Source organism: Aspergillus welwitschiae, assembly GCF_003344945.1.
Source record: "Aspergillus welwitschiae strain CBS 139.54b unplaced genomic scaffold BDQ94scaffold_40, whole genome shotgun sequence".
Lineage (NCBI taxonomy): Eukaryota > Fungi > Ascomycota > Eurotiomycetes > Eurotiales > Aspergillaceae > Aspergillus > Aspergillus welwitschiae.
The window spans coordinates 53,592-67,498 of NW_020798734.1; the positions used below are offsets into that span (position 1 = coordinate 53,592).

At 50.0% G+C, this 13,907-nt stretch overlaps 6 protein-coding genes and 2 non-coding genes across 8 annotated transcripts; 3 read left to right on the top strand and 5 right to left on the bottom strand.

The window, feature by feature from the left end:
• Positions 1-805: 805 nt before the first annotated feature.
• Positions 806-877, bottom strand: BDQ94DRAFT_t224. The gene has a single exon. It is a non-coding gene; the product is annotated as a tRNA-Ala (tRNA).
• Positions 878-1,314: 437 nt separating this feature from the next.
• On the top strand, positions 1,315-2,645 carry BDQ94DRAFT_162374 (amidohydrolase family protein; the record flags this gene model as incomplete). The annotated part of the gene is made up of 3 exons (XM_026769532.1): positions 1,315-1,506; positions 1,677-2,463; positions 2,509-2,645. 3 exons carry the CDS (start codon positions 1,315-1,317, stop codon positions 2,643-2,645), a joined length of 1,116 nt encoding a protein of 371 aa, XP_026621984.1.
• Positions 2,646-2,887: 242 nt separating this feature from the next.
• BDQ94DRAFT_174219 (uncharacterized protein) lies at positions 2,888-3,850 on the bottom strand (the record flags this gene model as incomplete). Its single annotated transcript, XM_026772301.1, has 1 exon — positions 2,888-3,850. One exon carries the CDS (start codon positions 3,848-3,850, stop codon positions 2,888-2,890), a length of 963 nt encoding a protein of 320 aa, XP_026621985.1.
• Positions 3,851-4,295: 445 nt separating this feature from the next.
• On the top strand, positions 4,296-4,367 carry BDQ94DRAFT_t223. Its single transcript has one exon. It is a non-coding gene; the product is annotated as a tRNA-Ala (tRNA).
• A 514-nt stretch (positions 4,368-4,881) lies between these two features.
• BDQ94DRAFT_183041 (DUF3632 domain-containing protein) lies at positions 4,882-5,968 on the bottom strand (the record flags this gene model as incomplete). The annotated part of the gene is made up of 3 exons (XM_026774305.1): positions 4,882-5,371; positions 5,503-5,566; positions 5,630-5,968. 3 exons carry the CDS (start codon positions 5,966-5,968, stop codon positions 4,938-4,940), a joined length of 837 nt encoding a protein of 278 aa, XP_026621986.1. The 3' UTR covers positions 4,882-4,937.
• Positions 5,969-6,312: 344 nt separating this feature from the next.
• Positions 6,313-9,649, bottom strand: BDQ94DRAFT_174221 (acetyl-CoA synthetase-like protein; the record flags this gene model as incomplete). Its single annotated transcript, XM_026772302.1, has 4 exons — positions 6,313-6,714; positions 6,787-8,972; positions 9,030-9,297; positions 9,356-9,649. 4 exons carry the CDS (start codon positions 9,647-9,649, stop codon positions 6,313-6,315), a joined length of 3,150 nt encoding a protein of 1,049 aa, XP_026621987.1.
• Positions 9,650-10,252: 603 nt separating this feature from the next.
• BDQ94DRAFT_183043 (ketopantoate reductase family protein) lies at positions 10,253-11,343 on the bottom strand (the record flags this gene model as incomplete). The annotated part of the gene is made up of 2 exons (XM_026774306.1): positions 10,253-11,094; positions 11,151-11,343. 2 exons carry the CDS (start codon positions 11,341-11,343, stop codon positions 10,253-10,255), a joined length of 1,035 nt encoding a protein of 344 aa, XP_026621988.1.
• A 350-nt stretch (positions 11,344-11,693) lies between these two features.
• Positions 11,694-13,875, top strand: BDQ94DRAFT_174223 (Zn(II)2Cys6 transcription factor; the record flags this gene model as incomplete). The annotated part of the gene is made up of 2 exons (XM_026772303.1): positions 11,694-12,839; positions 12,892-13,875. 2 exons carry the CDS (start codon positions 11,694-11,696, stop codon positions 13,873-13,875), a joined length of 2,130 nt encoding a protein of 709 aa, XP_026621989.1.
• Positions 13,876-13,907: the final 32 nt, after the last annotated feature.

A 13,907-nucleotide genomic window follows, 5' to 3' on the forward strand; every position in this document is an offset into this window, starting at 1 on the left:
GTGGGCAGTGCTTGGGGGTAAGTATTTGTTAACTATGTCGTTCTTCTAGCAACAAGAGGCCAGGGTTACATGGTAGATGGGTTGATCATGCGATGCGTCTGCGCCGCTGTGGCTTGGCTGGGATGGTCGGGGTGGTGATAGCTCATCTTTCGAGTAGTAGCAGATGGATGTTGGGGTTTACCTGCGTCTTCAAGCCCGCCGGTATCTAAGATTGGTGTATTTTCATAGTTGTAAGGCATCTCGCTCTGTCTGTAGGGTAGATGAACAATTACTTTGCTATTCCAGAGAAGCTACCCATCCTCTGAGTGTGCTATTGTTTCCTGGTTGAGATTAGGATAAGACAAGACTATTGCACATCCTAGATACACTTGTTCATGAACATGGATATTTTTGAAAATATGTACTTTGCATGTGGAGGCCATCACTAGCCTATGGTCAGCCTGGGGCCTCGTGCGGTTGACAAGGGATGTCAGTCCTTGAATGCTTCGGGTGTAGAGATTTTTTTTTTTTTTTTTTTTTTTTTTTTTTATTCCAGCGACAGTGTGAGAAGGCGGCTCTTAAGCAGGGTTACGATTTCGTATGATGGGCCTGTATCGCCTGGGCGAGAATCGGCATTGGTACATGGACAAACTGGGAATACTAAGTAGTACTCAACTGACAGAGGGGCCAGCATTGAGCTGCCTATTTTGGTAAGTAAACATGGGCTAAGCGAAGAATGCAGTGATTGGCCAGTCAGATACCGGAATCAAACGAGACAAAAATCACGGGAGGAGAAATGAGGACAAAAAGTGAAAAATACAAAAAATGGAGCTGCGGGGAATCGAACCCCGGACCTCTCCCATGCTAAGGGAATATTATACCACTAAACCACAGCCCCTTTTTGTTGAAGGATGCCTTCATTTTTTGCTATATGACACACATCTACTTTTCGGGTTCGAATGCTCGCTAATCTTGCTTATGGATGGCCACCGTAGCCTACCACATACTGTACCTCAAAGGAACGGGCCTTCCTTCATGATTATACCTACTTTTTACCCCAACCGTTGGTGCCGCGAGCTTATTTGGTGCTAATAGCTTGTCGTTGGTGTTGTGGACCCAGCACTGCTCTCAAGTCAGTCTCCGATGGCAGTGGTTATATATTTTCACTTCGCAGTTGACGGATGTTCCGCGTTTGCTGGCAGCATTACGACACCCCAGAAAAGAAAATACTACAAATGACATGAACATACGTCTAGGATAGCTCCTATAAATCAAGGTCCGACATATGCCCCGTTAAGCTAGCTTATATAGCAGGTATGGTGAGGATTTCTCGCGATGCCTAATTGGCAGTCGGCACTCGGTGCCATGCAAGGGATCGGGTACAGCTGCGTAGCAGACAACAGCCCAAACTGCACCAAAGCCATGAACTCACCTGGTTTAGCAACTAGAAGTGGGATTCCTGCTAGTATTTATTACAATGCGACACCTTTCTTACTTACCGACTGGCATTGCAAGTTTCCTGGGTATGTCTACCGGTGGATTAAGCCCGGGATACCCGACCACTATGGACAATAGCAGCATACTCCTGGCCCAACAGCTACCGCAGAAGATCGATATCCACCATCACTTCGTGCCCGATTTCTTTCGTCAGGGTATGTAGACAATTTGATATCGATCGAAAACCCCACACTAATTAGTGTTACGCACATGCAGCCGTCGAAGATGCAGGCGGCGACCCGACGGGCTTGCCAGTTCCCGCATGGACCGTCGAGGACTCTCTCCAGAACATGCGGGACAATGGCGTTCGAAAAGCCATACTTTCTTTGACCACTCCAGGTGCAGTTGTCACAGGCAACAGCAATACGGCGCGGTCGCTAGCTCGAAGGGTCAATGAATATGCCGCCAGCTTGCGCGACCAGTACCCCGAGCAGTTCGGATTCTTCGCTGCGCTGCCATCTCTTCTGGATGTACCCGGCACCCTGGCTGAAATCGAGTATTCGCTCGACACCCTTAGAGCCGACGGAGTCACCGTGTTCACTCGCTACGGCGATGGAAACAACTACCTAGGTCATTCTCAGTTCACTCCCATCTGGAAGGAACTAGATACCCGAAAAACCGTGGTCCATATCCATCCTACCATGCCCGAAGACACCAATTGGATTGATCCTATCATGCCACCTCCAATGCTTGACTTTCCGCAGGAGACTACACGGACTGCCATAGACATGATTGTTAGTAATGTCACGCAGCAGTTCCCGAACTGTCCCAAGGTCTTGTCGCACGCGGGTGGGACCTTGCCGTATCTGATCTCGAGGGTGGCTGTGACTTCTCGGGATACGATGGCCGCAAAGGGTCCTTATGGCAAGACCTACTTTGAGTTGATGGAGGCACTGCGCTCGTTTTATTACGATCTTGCTCTGTCGAGTGCTCCCGCGGTCTTGAATCTTTTGCTGGATTTGATACCGCATGACCACATTATGTATGGTGAGTGTTTCCATCCATGGCATATATTGATAGCTGCTAAAGAAGTAGGATCCGACTATCCGAATGCCCCGCCAATTAAAGTAGCTGGTTACCGGGAGAATCTGGATGCGTTCCATATGAATGAAGAGCTTCGGGACAAAGTTTATTTTGGGAACGCGCAGAAACTCCTATCTAGAGATTGATCTCGGAACGTCGGCTGGGGGAGTTGTATGTCCCAGACTCGGACCACAATATGACAACCTCTAATGGTTACTGCTTAATGGATTCAAATATGCAGAAAGATATGATAAGAGGATACATGACGTAAGGCTTGTTTATGCATCTGCCACTAGTTAATAACTAGACGTACCGCAATGTTGCAAGGGAAGGTGTTGGATTGTAAGCCATGCAGCTACGCCGCCCAGTCCTCTATACCACACATAATCTAATACCGAAACTTCTGCCCAACAAGCCCCTCACTCAACCTCCACAAAGCATCCACACTCGCAGGATCCCGAGCATGCTCCGCAGCCTCACTAACCACACTATTTTGCATGTACACCGGCGCCAGAGCCTGCAACTCCGGATCCAAAGCGGCAATCAACGGAGTAGCCGCAATCTGGGTATACGTTTTGAACCGAGGCTCCTCGAAAACAAACTCCTTGCCGGTATTCCGTATCGCAACCGCAGAGATCTTAGCGTAGTCGTCCCAAGTAAGGTGACTGCCAAGTTTAGTATCTCCGTTATAGCCTGGATGAACAGCAACGGCTGCAATCCCCTTATGCTTTAGCCGCTGGCTTAAGCCATAGGCGAATAATATATTGGCTGTTTTAGCCTGCCCGTACCCAGTCCATGGGTCGTATTCTTTTCCGTTGGAATAGTTCCAGTCCTCGAACCGGAATGGCGAGACGAGGTACCCGGCGCTGGTTAGATTGACCACGCGCGCGGATCCAGCAGATATGAGAGCCGGGATGAGCATGTTGGTGAGTAAGAAGTGACCAACGTGGTTGGCAGAGAGTTGTAGCTCTATCCCCTGCTTGTCGAGGGTGTATTCCTTGATTGCCATGACCCCGGCGCTGTTGATCAGGACATCGATCTTGGGTGCCGCAGCGAGAATTTCATCTGCGGCGCGGCGAACGGATTCATGATCTGTCAAGTCCACCTCTACCGCTGTAGTTTTTATGGTGCTGTCGATGGCGTGGATCTCATCCAACACTGGATGAACTTTGCTGAGGGTGCGTGAGGCAATGAGGATATGTGATGGCCCGGCTTTGGCTAGAGATGTAGCCATCTGGCTGCCGATACTGGGCTTGCCGGCGCCGGTGATGACGAAGGTCTTGCCTTTGATGTTAGACTTGAAGGCTTCGATGACCTGTTCGCTGGTGGCTGATGCGTCGAAATGGGGCATGGTGGATACTTGACGATACGTTGAGTTGGTTTATTCTAAAGCTGAATAGAATGAGAATGTAATGAGATTTTTGTCTGAGTCTACAGAAGGTCTTCTATGGCTTTATATTGTTAGGAGCGTTTTGATTCTAAGCTGGAAGTCCCGTCTCTGCCAGATCCACTGGCCCCGGGGCTACATCTTGATCGTCCACCGAACCTGCTCACTGCTTAGAAATAAAAAAAAGCTACATGGAAAAATCACCAGGAGATAAACTGTCATCAATCGTAAACTCCGAGCCTCGATCCCTAGAATACGACCTGCTTACACCCCCACACAACTTGGTAGGTAGTTAAAGTTGGCGCAATTTGTAATCTTAGGAGGAATAATTATAGCGTCTTAAAAAGATCTCACAAAATATATTGTTTTACTCATGATGCAAAATAACAAGCAGATCTTCAACAGCAAAGGGGCTGTGGTTTAGTGGTATAATATTCCCTTAGCATGGGAGAGGTCCGGGGTTCGATTCCCCGCAGCTCCAGCTGTTTCTTTTTGTATTTTTTTGGTTCGCTACCCGCTTCCCTCCATGCTTTGCATTACTGTTATCCGCACTGTGAATAAGTTTTCTTCCTTATCCCTGAGTATTGTGTGCTAGACCCTAGTAGACAGCCTTGTTGGATTCTGTTTTCTAGCTTGCTAATTACGACCGACCATCAGTGTAGCCAGTCGTGCTTCAGCAACTGGATTGGTACATCTACTTCACTGCAGCCCTGATCTCATCGCCTACAATTACCCACTTCGATGCAATGTGAGTAACCCAATGCAACCGATTACTACCACCCCTGAGCACTTTTCACGCCATCCATAACCACCTTCAAAACGCTTTGTGGAGCCTTTGTGGAGCCTTTGTGGAGACCTCTCAAAAGAAACGCGAGACTCGACTTCCATGCTCTAGTGCCTTAGACCTTAAACCAGAAGACGGAGAGTGTTCTACTGGCACTATAAGGAAAAGTATCACAAATCTAAAGATAGAATTGCTTCACATCTACTTAAATTGAGGCGAGCTTTAGAGACTAACAGCACATGACGGGTAGCTCATCACCATCGTCATCTAGTAGGACGGAAGGCACCTTGCTATTCCATACATATACCACGCGGCATTGAACATAAGCCGTCTAGCCTCCTGATCGAGCGGCACTGTCCGTTGCACCCACATAAGTAGCCTTTGCCAGTGTCTCCACCTCGTGAAACCATATCGAGGACCTGTATAGTACGTACCAGTTCTCCACATATCGTTATCATGTATCTCGTCAAGCTTAGGTGCTCGAGCGACCTCCTCAAACAACCATTCCCCAGCAAACAGGACAATTATCGCAGCACCCTGTATGGATACCGTATCCATATCGTCTGGCAGCGTATCTTCCAAGGCGGCCCTCATTTCACTGACTAACCAAGCCTGAGCTTGCAAAACTCCCACTCTGCAAAGCCGCGCTATGAAGGCCCGAACGTTAAGGAAGTGCTCTTCGTTTCTATCCCTGTCCATTTCTATGCATTTGTCAGTCTTCAAAGAATACTGGTATTGGGGGATAGCATGACGGGGGCTTTATTGCACGCAACCAGGTGCTGTGTATAACGCACGGGTTCTAGCAAAGGAAAGGAAGGAAACCCAGACGTACGAGGCGCAGAATAATGTACTAAGCTGAGCGCCATTTGTGGCATAGTTTCATAGCGACCGAATTCCTGCTACTAGATGTCAATTTCGCTGGCTCAGGCTATGCCGGCTTCTAGGCAGCCATGACTCACACCGGCACCGGCACGTCGTGGTAAATGTTTTTTCACGCGGTCCGACTCTTGCAGTCTTTGAATAACCCGCACAAAGCGGTCTTGAGCAGCATTGTCGTACTCGATCTGCTGAGATAACTCGAGTATGAGGTTTCCGAACAAGTCAGCTCCACCGGGGAAAGCAGGGTCATCTGGTGGGGGGAGCAGATCATGAAGCGCTTGGGCAGTTTCCTCTATGGTAACGGTAGAGTGTGGCACTAGGAACTCCTCTATGATCCGAAAAGCTCCCAATCGCGAATAATTGCCTCTCATCGCCCGGTTGTATTCGTTTTCTCCACCGTGCAATACCAACCAAGCCATGGTGTCCTAAACGAAAGAATGAATTTGGGGTTGTTTTCAAGCAGACAGTGTAATCAAGGGAGTGTGAACGAATGTTTGTTCTCTGAAAAGACTGAACAAGTAGCTGGATGATAGCAGAGAATGTAAGATATTGAATTGACCAAGAAACAAGTCTCTTCGGTGGGCCAGAAGACATAATCTCGGCCAGGATACTAGGATGGCGCGAGGGGATCGAATTCGGCAAGCATGGACGGCCGTGAACGTCCCTTCCACCATGGATTGAAGTGCTTACTCAGTCCTAAGAGATAACTTCAATACAACTCATCTATCCAGCGAGATTGAGTACCAAACTACAAACAACAACCTTAGAACGACCACTGCTTCAACCAATTCCTCATATCACCTCCCGTAACGGGTCCCAATGCAGCCATAGTCTCGCTTGCCTCTTTTGACTTATCTACCTCAAGTGGCACCAAAAGCGTAGTATCTTCCGCAAACCCACGATAGAATTCAAATAGCTTGAGAGCAGGCTTCTCTGCGATATCCTGCTCCGATGGGTCTTTCACGCCCAATTCTTCGAGATGTTTGACCCACGTTGCGAAAGCCACCGGCTTCATGTCCGGGTATACCTCTTTGATAGTAGGAACGAGTGCTTCCCAGGTTGTTTTTGATGGGTTGACGAGGTGGAATACTGCGTGTGGGGAAAATGGATCAGTTGTAGAAGCGCGGGTGTGGATAATTTCGGTGATTATGCGGGCGAGTGTGTCCTATGCATTACAGTACATTAGCAGCTAGGCATAGCAATTCATTACTAAACGGGAGATGGAAGGGGGTATTACCACGGCAATCCAATCAACAACCCTCGAACCCAACGTATTCGGGACCAGTCCTATCGCCTTTGATGTCTTGATAATGGTAGGAAGCCAGTCCTGGGGATTCCATAGACCTTTTGTTGTGGTCGGACCTGCTATCTGTCCCACGCGATATACGGTAGTCGGGACGCCCGACCTGCGGCTTGCCTTATGACATATCCGCTCGGAGATGTACTTGGATTCCCCGTATCCTTGACTTGGACATGCCTTGCTATCTTCGAGTGGGCTTTCAGGGATCGTTGATCCCATGTCCCAGGTCCAGGCGCCTACAGTGCTTACTGATGAAATGAAGTGAATATGCGCACGATGAGTACTCCGGAGACTGAAGTCAATGAAGTACCGCACGCTGCGGATGTGCGGGTCTTCAAACGAGTCGACGCTGTGATTGAAGTCGACTTTCCAGGCGTTGTGGATTATTGTTGTTACGGTGGTGAGGAGGGCGTCATATTTCACCGAGGAGAGACCAAAGTGTGGGTCACTGAAGGGGACGGTGAGGTATTCCACCTTGTTGAGGGCAGTTGAAGTGATGTGAAGACCCTTTTGTTGGAAAATAATTTCTTGTTTGGACTGGGCGTCGCTGCGGTTGAAGCAGTAGACTTTGGCGACGCTCGGGTCTTCGAGAAGGGTGTGCAGGAGGTAGGTTCCCAGCGAACCGGTGGATCCTGTAAGAATGACTGTAGATTTTGTAGGTGTGCTTGAAGTCTGACGTGAAATGAAGTCCTGGGTTGGTAAGTCGGAGGTGTATTTTTCAATAAGAGTGTTGAGCTTCTCGGGGTGGGAGATCTCTGTCGCGTTATCACCGTTCAGCAGCCGCAGAACCAATTGTGCCAGCTTTTCCACGGTTGGATTTGCGTAGACCATTTGGGTCGTCAGCTCGTCTGAGCCGGCACCATCGCGGAATAGATGTAGGGCGCTGCGCAGATACTTCGCGACCTGGATGGTTTGTAACGAGTCGAGACCAAGTTTGTAGAGGTCTTCCTGCGGACCAAAGTCGGATCGCTGGAAAATCCTCGTAAACAAGTCGTGAATGTATCTACTCAGATTAGAAAGGTCTAGACTTGCTGGAAGCTCGTCCACATCAACTGTCTCCTCGTCAGTCGTGGTGTAGATGTCGTCAATCTCATCAGTATAGTCTTTAATTACAGCAGCTCTTCGCGTCGAACCTTTTGGGGTAGTTTGGAATGGCCTGTCCCTCTTCGAAAGAGCGATCTTGTCTTTCAAGATTCGTCCGTGGGCTGCTACGGTTTTGTTTGCTTCATCGACTGCTGGCCAGATATCGTCGATAAAGGAACTAGGGTCAAGGTATGAGTCAAATGCATCCCAGTATGGCTCGACCAGCAAAGCAGTGTGAAACTGTCCTTTTCCGACCACCAATGCTCGGGAGATAAGAGGATGCGCCTCGATCATGGTCTCCAAAATGACTGGGTTGAACTTGAAGCCATTACTAAGAACGATAACATCGTCTAGACGACCGTGATGCTTCCACAGTCGGGGATTATAGGGATGCTGTGTGAAGAGATCTTTGGTGTGATACTCTGTGAACGAGGGAAACGTATGACAGATGCCGTGATAATCGCGTGTGGGCGGGCGAGGAATGACCAACTCATAGATATCATCTCCAACGTGCTCCATAACTGCGCCGTAATTTGGGTTCCATTCGAGATACCCATAATCTTCGTCCTTCTCGGGGACTATGGAAGGAATGATACTTGTTTCGGTGGATCCCAGTGCTGTGATCAGTTTCGTGTATTTGCGGACCTTGTCTCCTGTTTCTGATGAGAGTGGTGCACCACCGAAGTAAACACTCTCCATTGTGCCTAATGTGAGGAGAGCTTCCTCTGATAAGGATACATCGTCAAGGATCGACGGGGGAAGAAGCGCCGTCGTTGGTCGACCCAATTTGATAAGGTCTGTTAAGAAGTCAACGGAAAGTGGCTTCTCCGGCCCGTAGAAAAAGGACACAGAGTGGAAAATGGACTCGGTGAAAGCCAAGATTCCCATCATGTGGAAGAAAGGAACTACGCTGAGAACAAGGTTATCCGGGCTGAGATCAGAGAAGATAGTAAGCCTGCGACCGCCCGGACGAGGGAGATAGGCAATGGCATCCAAAGTGCTGAAGTAGCCATGAGTCAGGGGAATGGGCTTGGGCATTCCTGAGCAGTGAGCTTGATTGAGCTAAATTCGCTATTTGTAGAAGCAATTAATCATACCTGTTGATCCAGAACTGTGCACGACTAGAAAGACCTTATCCTCAGCCTCCTCGTAGGTTTGAGTGAAGGAGTAGAAGCGTAGGCCCTCTTCTCCGTTCAAGATAACATCCAGCGCTGGCAATTCAAAGGTATTCAGATCTGGACGAAGCTGCTTGAGTTCTGCTGCCTTGCGCTCCCGCTCCGCACTGTAAAAGAACCGGTTACACTTGGTCTCATCGAGCAAATACAATTGAGCTTCATCGGAGTTTTTGCTCGAGGGCAGCAATGGCTGTTTCAGGAAGGTCAGTGTATAAGTTGAAAGCCCACCTGAGTCGGAACTATCTCACCTTGTAGCCAGTCTTATGACAAGCAATGATGAAGATGAAGTAGCGAATATCATTGGCACCCATGTATGCTACCGTTGACCCGTCGGGTGCATTTGTGCCAGCTTGTGCTTCTATCCACCAGCACAGGAAGTTGATTCCGCGGGCAAGATCCTTGATAGAGATTTCTTGCAGGCCATCTGATAGCTCCGAGCCCCTGGGCATCACGCAGAATCGTCTTCCAGGATTACTCTCGGCGATGGCATCTATCTCGGTGGTCAAAAGCCGCTTGCGAAGAACTGTTCCATTGGGAGCCATGATGGTTGAATTTCTTGCTTTTAGCGGTCTATCCCAAGTACTTCAAGACACGAGATAGTAGCCGGGCATGAATTTCCACAAGACTACTGCTGATACTGATGGGATGATCTTATAGTGAATGACGAGCCTCACTCCGCTTAGACCTAGATGCCGAGGAGGGCACTGAAACAGTGTCCACCCACACTTCTGTAGTCTATTAATCCGTTCATTGGCCATAATGCTCTGTATTCTTGACTCCATCATCTGGCGGATTGATGTCTGACGGAGACTCGATCCTTTGGCCCCCGAATCCTTCATCTGCTTTCGTTTTTAACGTAATCTACGGGATCTCCCGCTCGGTCGCTCCCACCTGAACCTTCGCTGTCTTCACCCTCCTGGTTGAAGTTAATCACTGGGTATCATTACAAGATACAAGACTCTAGCCACAGCAGACTATAGATACAGCTCTCCGACTAGCGATTCGGGGCACTCTTAGTAACGTTCTCATAATCTTATCGTCGCATTATGCCATCTCAGCCCAAACTCCTGCTTATGTCATTTCAGGCAGAGGCCAGCTATGCTAGCATAAAGGGACTAATTCGGTTTTTATCATTCATTACTATATCACTTCTTGATGGTGTGGTCCTCCGGCTCTGGAATCTCCACCAGCCTTTTCCTCTCCTTGGTCCGCCACTGGATGGCCTTGAGAAGGCCATACAATACCGTTAATGTCGGCATTGGGACCCCTCTGGCTTTGCCTTCCTTTAATGCCTCTCCCACAATGTTCTCATACTCACAGAACCGGCCATTGCGTATGTCCACCTGCATGCTGGGTGGATTGTACATGGTAATGGGATCCATCGTGATCATAAAGTCCACCAGCTCGGGTGGCAACTCATGTCCACATGCCTTGGCACCAGCGCGGATCTCCTCCATGGCCGGTCGGACCAGATTTTCAATGGCGCCGTCTGCCAGCTGAATCCGACCGGTGTCGAGATCCGTGACGGCACAGATGGTGTTCAAGCAGGCATTGTACAGCAGCTTCCGCCAGCGACTGAAGCCGACGTTGGGGTTAAACTGAGGATTGCACTTGCCACCTGCCCCATAGATCTCACAGTATTCTTTGGCGGCTGCGTCCTCTTCGTCGGGATTCAGGTTTGGATTGCGGAAGGCTCCCACGTAGAGTTCGTCATCGTCTTCGTGGACGATCTCTCCTATGGAGACCTGATGGGAGCCACAGAAGCTGACACCCGAGAGGATGATATTTTCTGGGAAGGCCGCAATGAGGGGCTTTTCTATGTTCAGGCCATTCTGGACGAGAGCGATGCGTGTGTAGCCCCGGGTGACGGCGGGGCGGATGATCTCTGCTACGGTCGGGGGCACATCGGCGTAGTTCTTGGTGGTGACGACGATATACCTGTACGGGGGGAGATTTTCTTTCTCAACGTCTGGGATGGTGTTTCGTACTGTCAAGGCGACTGTCAGTGGGAATCTGCTGATGTAAAGTTGGATGGCTGCATACGGATTGACGGTCGGAAGCCCTTCACTTCGCCGTGATCGATCGACCTGATGGAGAAGCCGTGAGCTTTGACATGCTCGTAATTTGAACGCAGAACAGCAGTGACAATGGCTTTGCCTCCAAGTTCCAGGTTCAGCGCAGCGATAGTGCCGATGCCACCACAGCCAATTAGCAGGATGTTGGCTTTGTCTTGCATGGTGAGCAGGGGAGGGGGTGTAGATGTGGATGAGGGGGGAGGGCCAACCTGTTGTTATCGGGATATCGATAGGGATGTTATAAATGGTGAGAGGTAAATGGCAATGGAGTTAACCTGCCTGGTTGGAGGGATGATGCTATCACGGCTTATCGAGACTATCGAGACTATCAGCGATAATCTTAGCTTCAACTCCATCAACCCCGCTTGCCCGCCGCACCAAAAAGGCAGGCCATTCCGGCCTCACCTTCCCAGTGATCCTCCAGGCAACTCTTCTCGCTCGACATCTACCCCCTCACCTATTCACGACATACCCTATCGATTGCTTCTCATATCATTGCTTATCGATCTCCATGACATCAGGGGCCGTCGTCACTACCACTGAGGCCCCTGCTCGCTCTGGCAAGCCAACTGACACCCCAGTGCGCTCTCGTTCCTTGGGAGGATGCGAGACCTGTCGTCGGCGCCATGCTAAGTGTGATGAGACTCGGCCATCCTGTCTCGTGTGTAAGCGTGCGGGGCTCGTCTGTGAGAGGTACGAGATCCGGCTGTTGTTCGATGCGAGCGACAGTCAGAGCTCACGATGTCGCCGTCCTCTGTTCACCGAGGATATGCGTCAGCGCATGAGTGAGCAGTTGACCGACAGCTTGGACTTAGATGATGTCCATACCATCCTGACCAAGATTGATGACCAATGCGAGAACCAGGAGGGAGATACGAATTCCAGTTTTACTACCTGCATGGGTCCCTTTGGTGCCTTTCGGGTGGTTCGGGCTGAGATGGACCTCCCCGAATCCCCAATGGACCCAGTCGACGAGCCCCTTCCTCAGGTGGAAGACAACCCAGTAAATGCTGGGCTGGAAATGCCTTTGGATGATGCATTTAGCAATGATCCCCTCATGGAATGTCTGTTTGGCCATGTGAACGTAGATGTTACTGCCGACTTGGATGCTCATGACTTCTTCGCCGCAACCCTACCTTCAGCCGAAAGTGAGGGGATTTCCCCACAATCCCTGTCAGGGGGCTTCCTTATGGGACCATCGCCATCAGTTCCTCTGCAAGCCTCGTTATTATCGTCGCCAGAGATCCAATATGCTCCGTCTGTGACCAACCTGGCCCCGCCAGATGCCCCCTTATTGCTATCTGCATACACGAAGAATGTCACTCAGCTGTTCAGCCCAATACAGCTGGAAAAGAGCCCCTGGAGTATGCTCTATATGCCTCCTGCCATGGAGACCTTAGCTTTGTTGACTATGGGAGAGTTGGCCAACAACACCAGGATGTCTATCTTCTATGCAATCCTGGCCACTTCGGCCTTCACCCAGCGTCTATCCTCGTTGACGCGCAGCGCAAGTCAATATTGGCAGAGACAGGCAGAGACCTTTGCCATTGAAGCCCAGAATTATCTCAAACGAGCGCTACATGATGCATCATCGAGCGTCAAAAAAGTCAAGTACAAAGACGTCCTTATCGCCTTGCTGTGCATGAACACGGTTTCGGTAAGCACAACAGCCGCAGCTGAGCAGAGCACAAGTCTCACCATGAACTTAGGCCTACCAAGGGAGCACAGAGCGGGTGCGACGATGTCTGTTAGACTGCGAAAATTGGGTCCGTTTTCGTGGCTTGCCTAAAACGCGGAAATCACGCAAGGTCCGCTTACTACACCATTGCTATGTCTATCTACGTATCTTCCAGGAGAGCACCTCCGTCCTCCCTATGTCCCATGTAGAGATAGAATCAGACCATGCATCCCCCGATACTGTGCGCTCCATCGCCACTACTCGCTCGTTTCGGCTTCGGCAATGGGAAGGTCGTTTGGACCAGCGGATGAGTGAATTGAAGGAGCAGCACCAGGGGGAGAATGATTTGCACTTGGAAATTCCGGGCCGGTGGGACTCGACCATGTACCCGCAGGTCTTTGGTCTGCCAGAATCTCTACTATTCTTACTATCACAGGTAACGAGACTGGGCAATGAGCGAGACCTATCGGACTTGGGGAGCTATACGGGCGCGTTGGATTTTAGGCAGTTCTCCGCGCGGGCGCGGAGTCTGGAGCGATGCATTTCTACTTGGCGACCACCTTCTTTACCAGATGCAGATCCACATAGCATCATCGCTCAGACAAACACTACCATTGTCCGTCTGATGCTCTCAGCCCTTCACAAAGCTCTTCTTATCTTCTTTTACCGCCGGATCTATGACGTGGACCCGATGATCCTTCAAGACAAAGCGTGGCAAGTCCGGGACGCCTTGGCTCAGGTAGAAAGAGACGATATGCCGGCGACTCGTATAGCTGCACCATTTATTTGGGCGGCGTTTATTGCCGCCTGTGAGGCTTTGGATCCTACTTTGCAAGACTGGTTTGCAGGCTGGTTCGAGACGTCAGCCAGAAAGAGCGGGCTTGGGACCTTTAAGCTGGCGCTGAAAACAGCAAGGCAGGTCTGGGAGAGACAACGGCAGCCCCTGAATAGCAGCGCCAGCACCAGTTGGCCGCAGATTATGCGGGAAAGCAACCTGAGTTTTTTCTACATATAACGACGCATCATGAAATATCGTTTCATTATCAG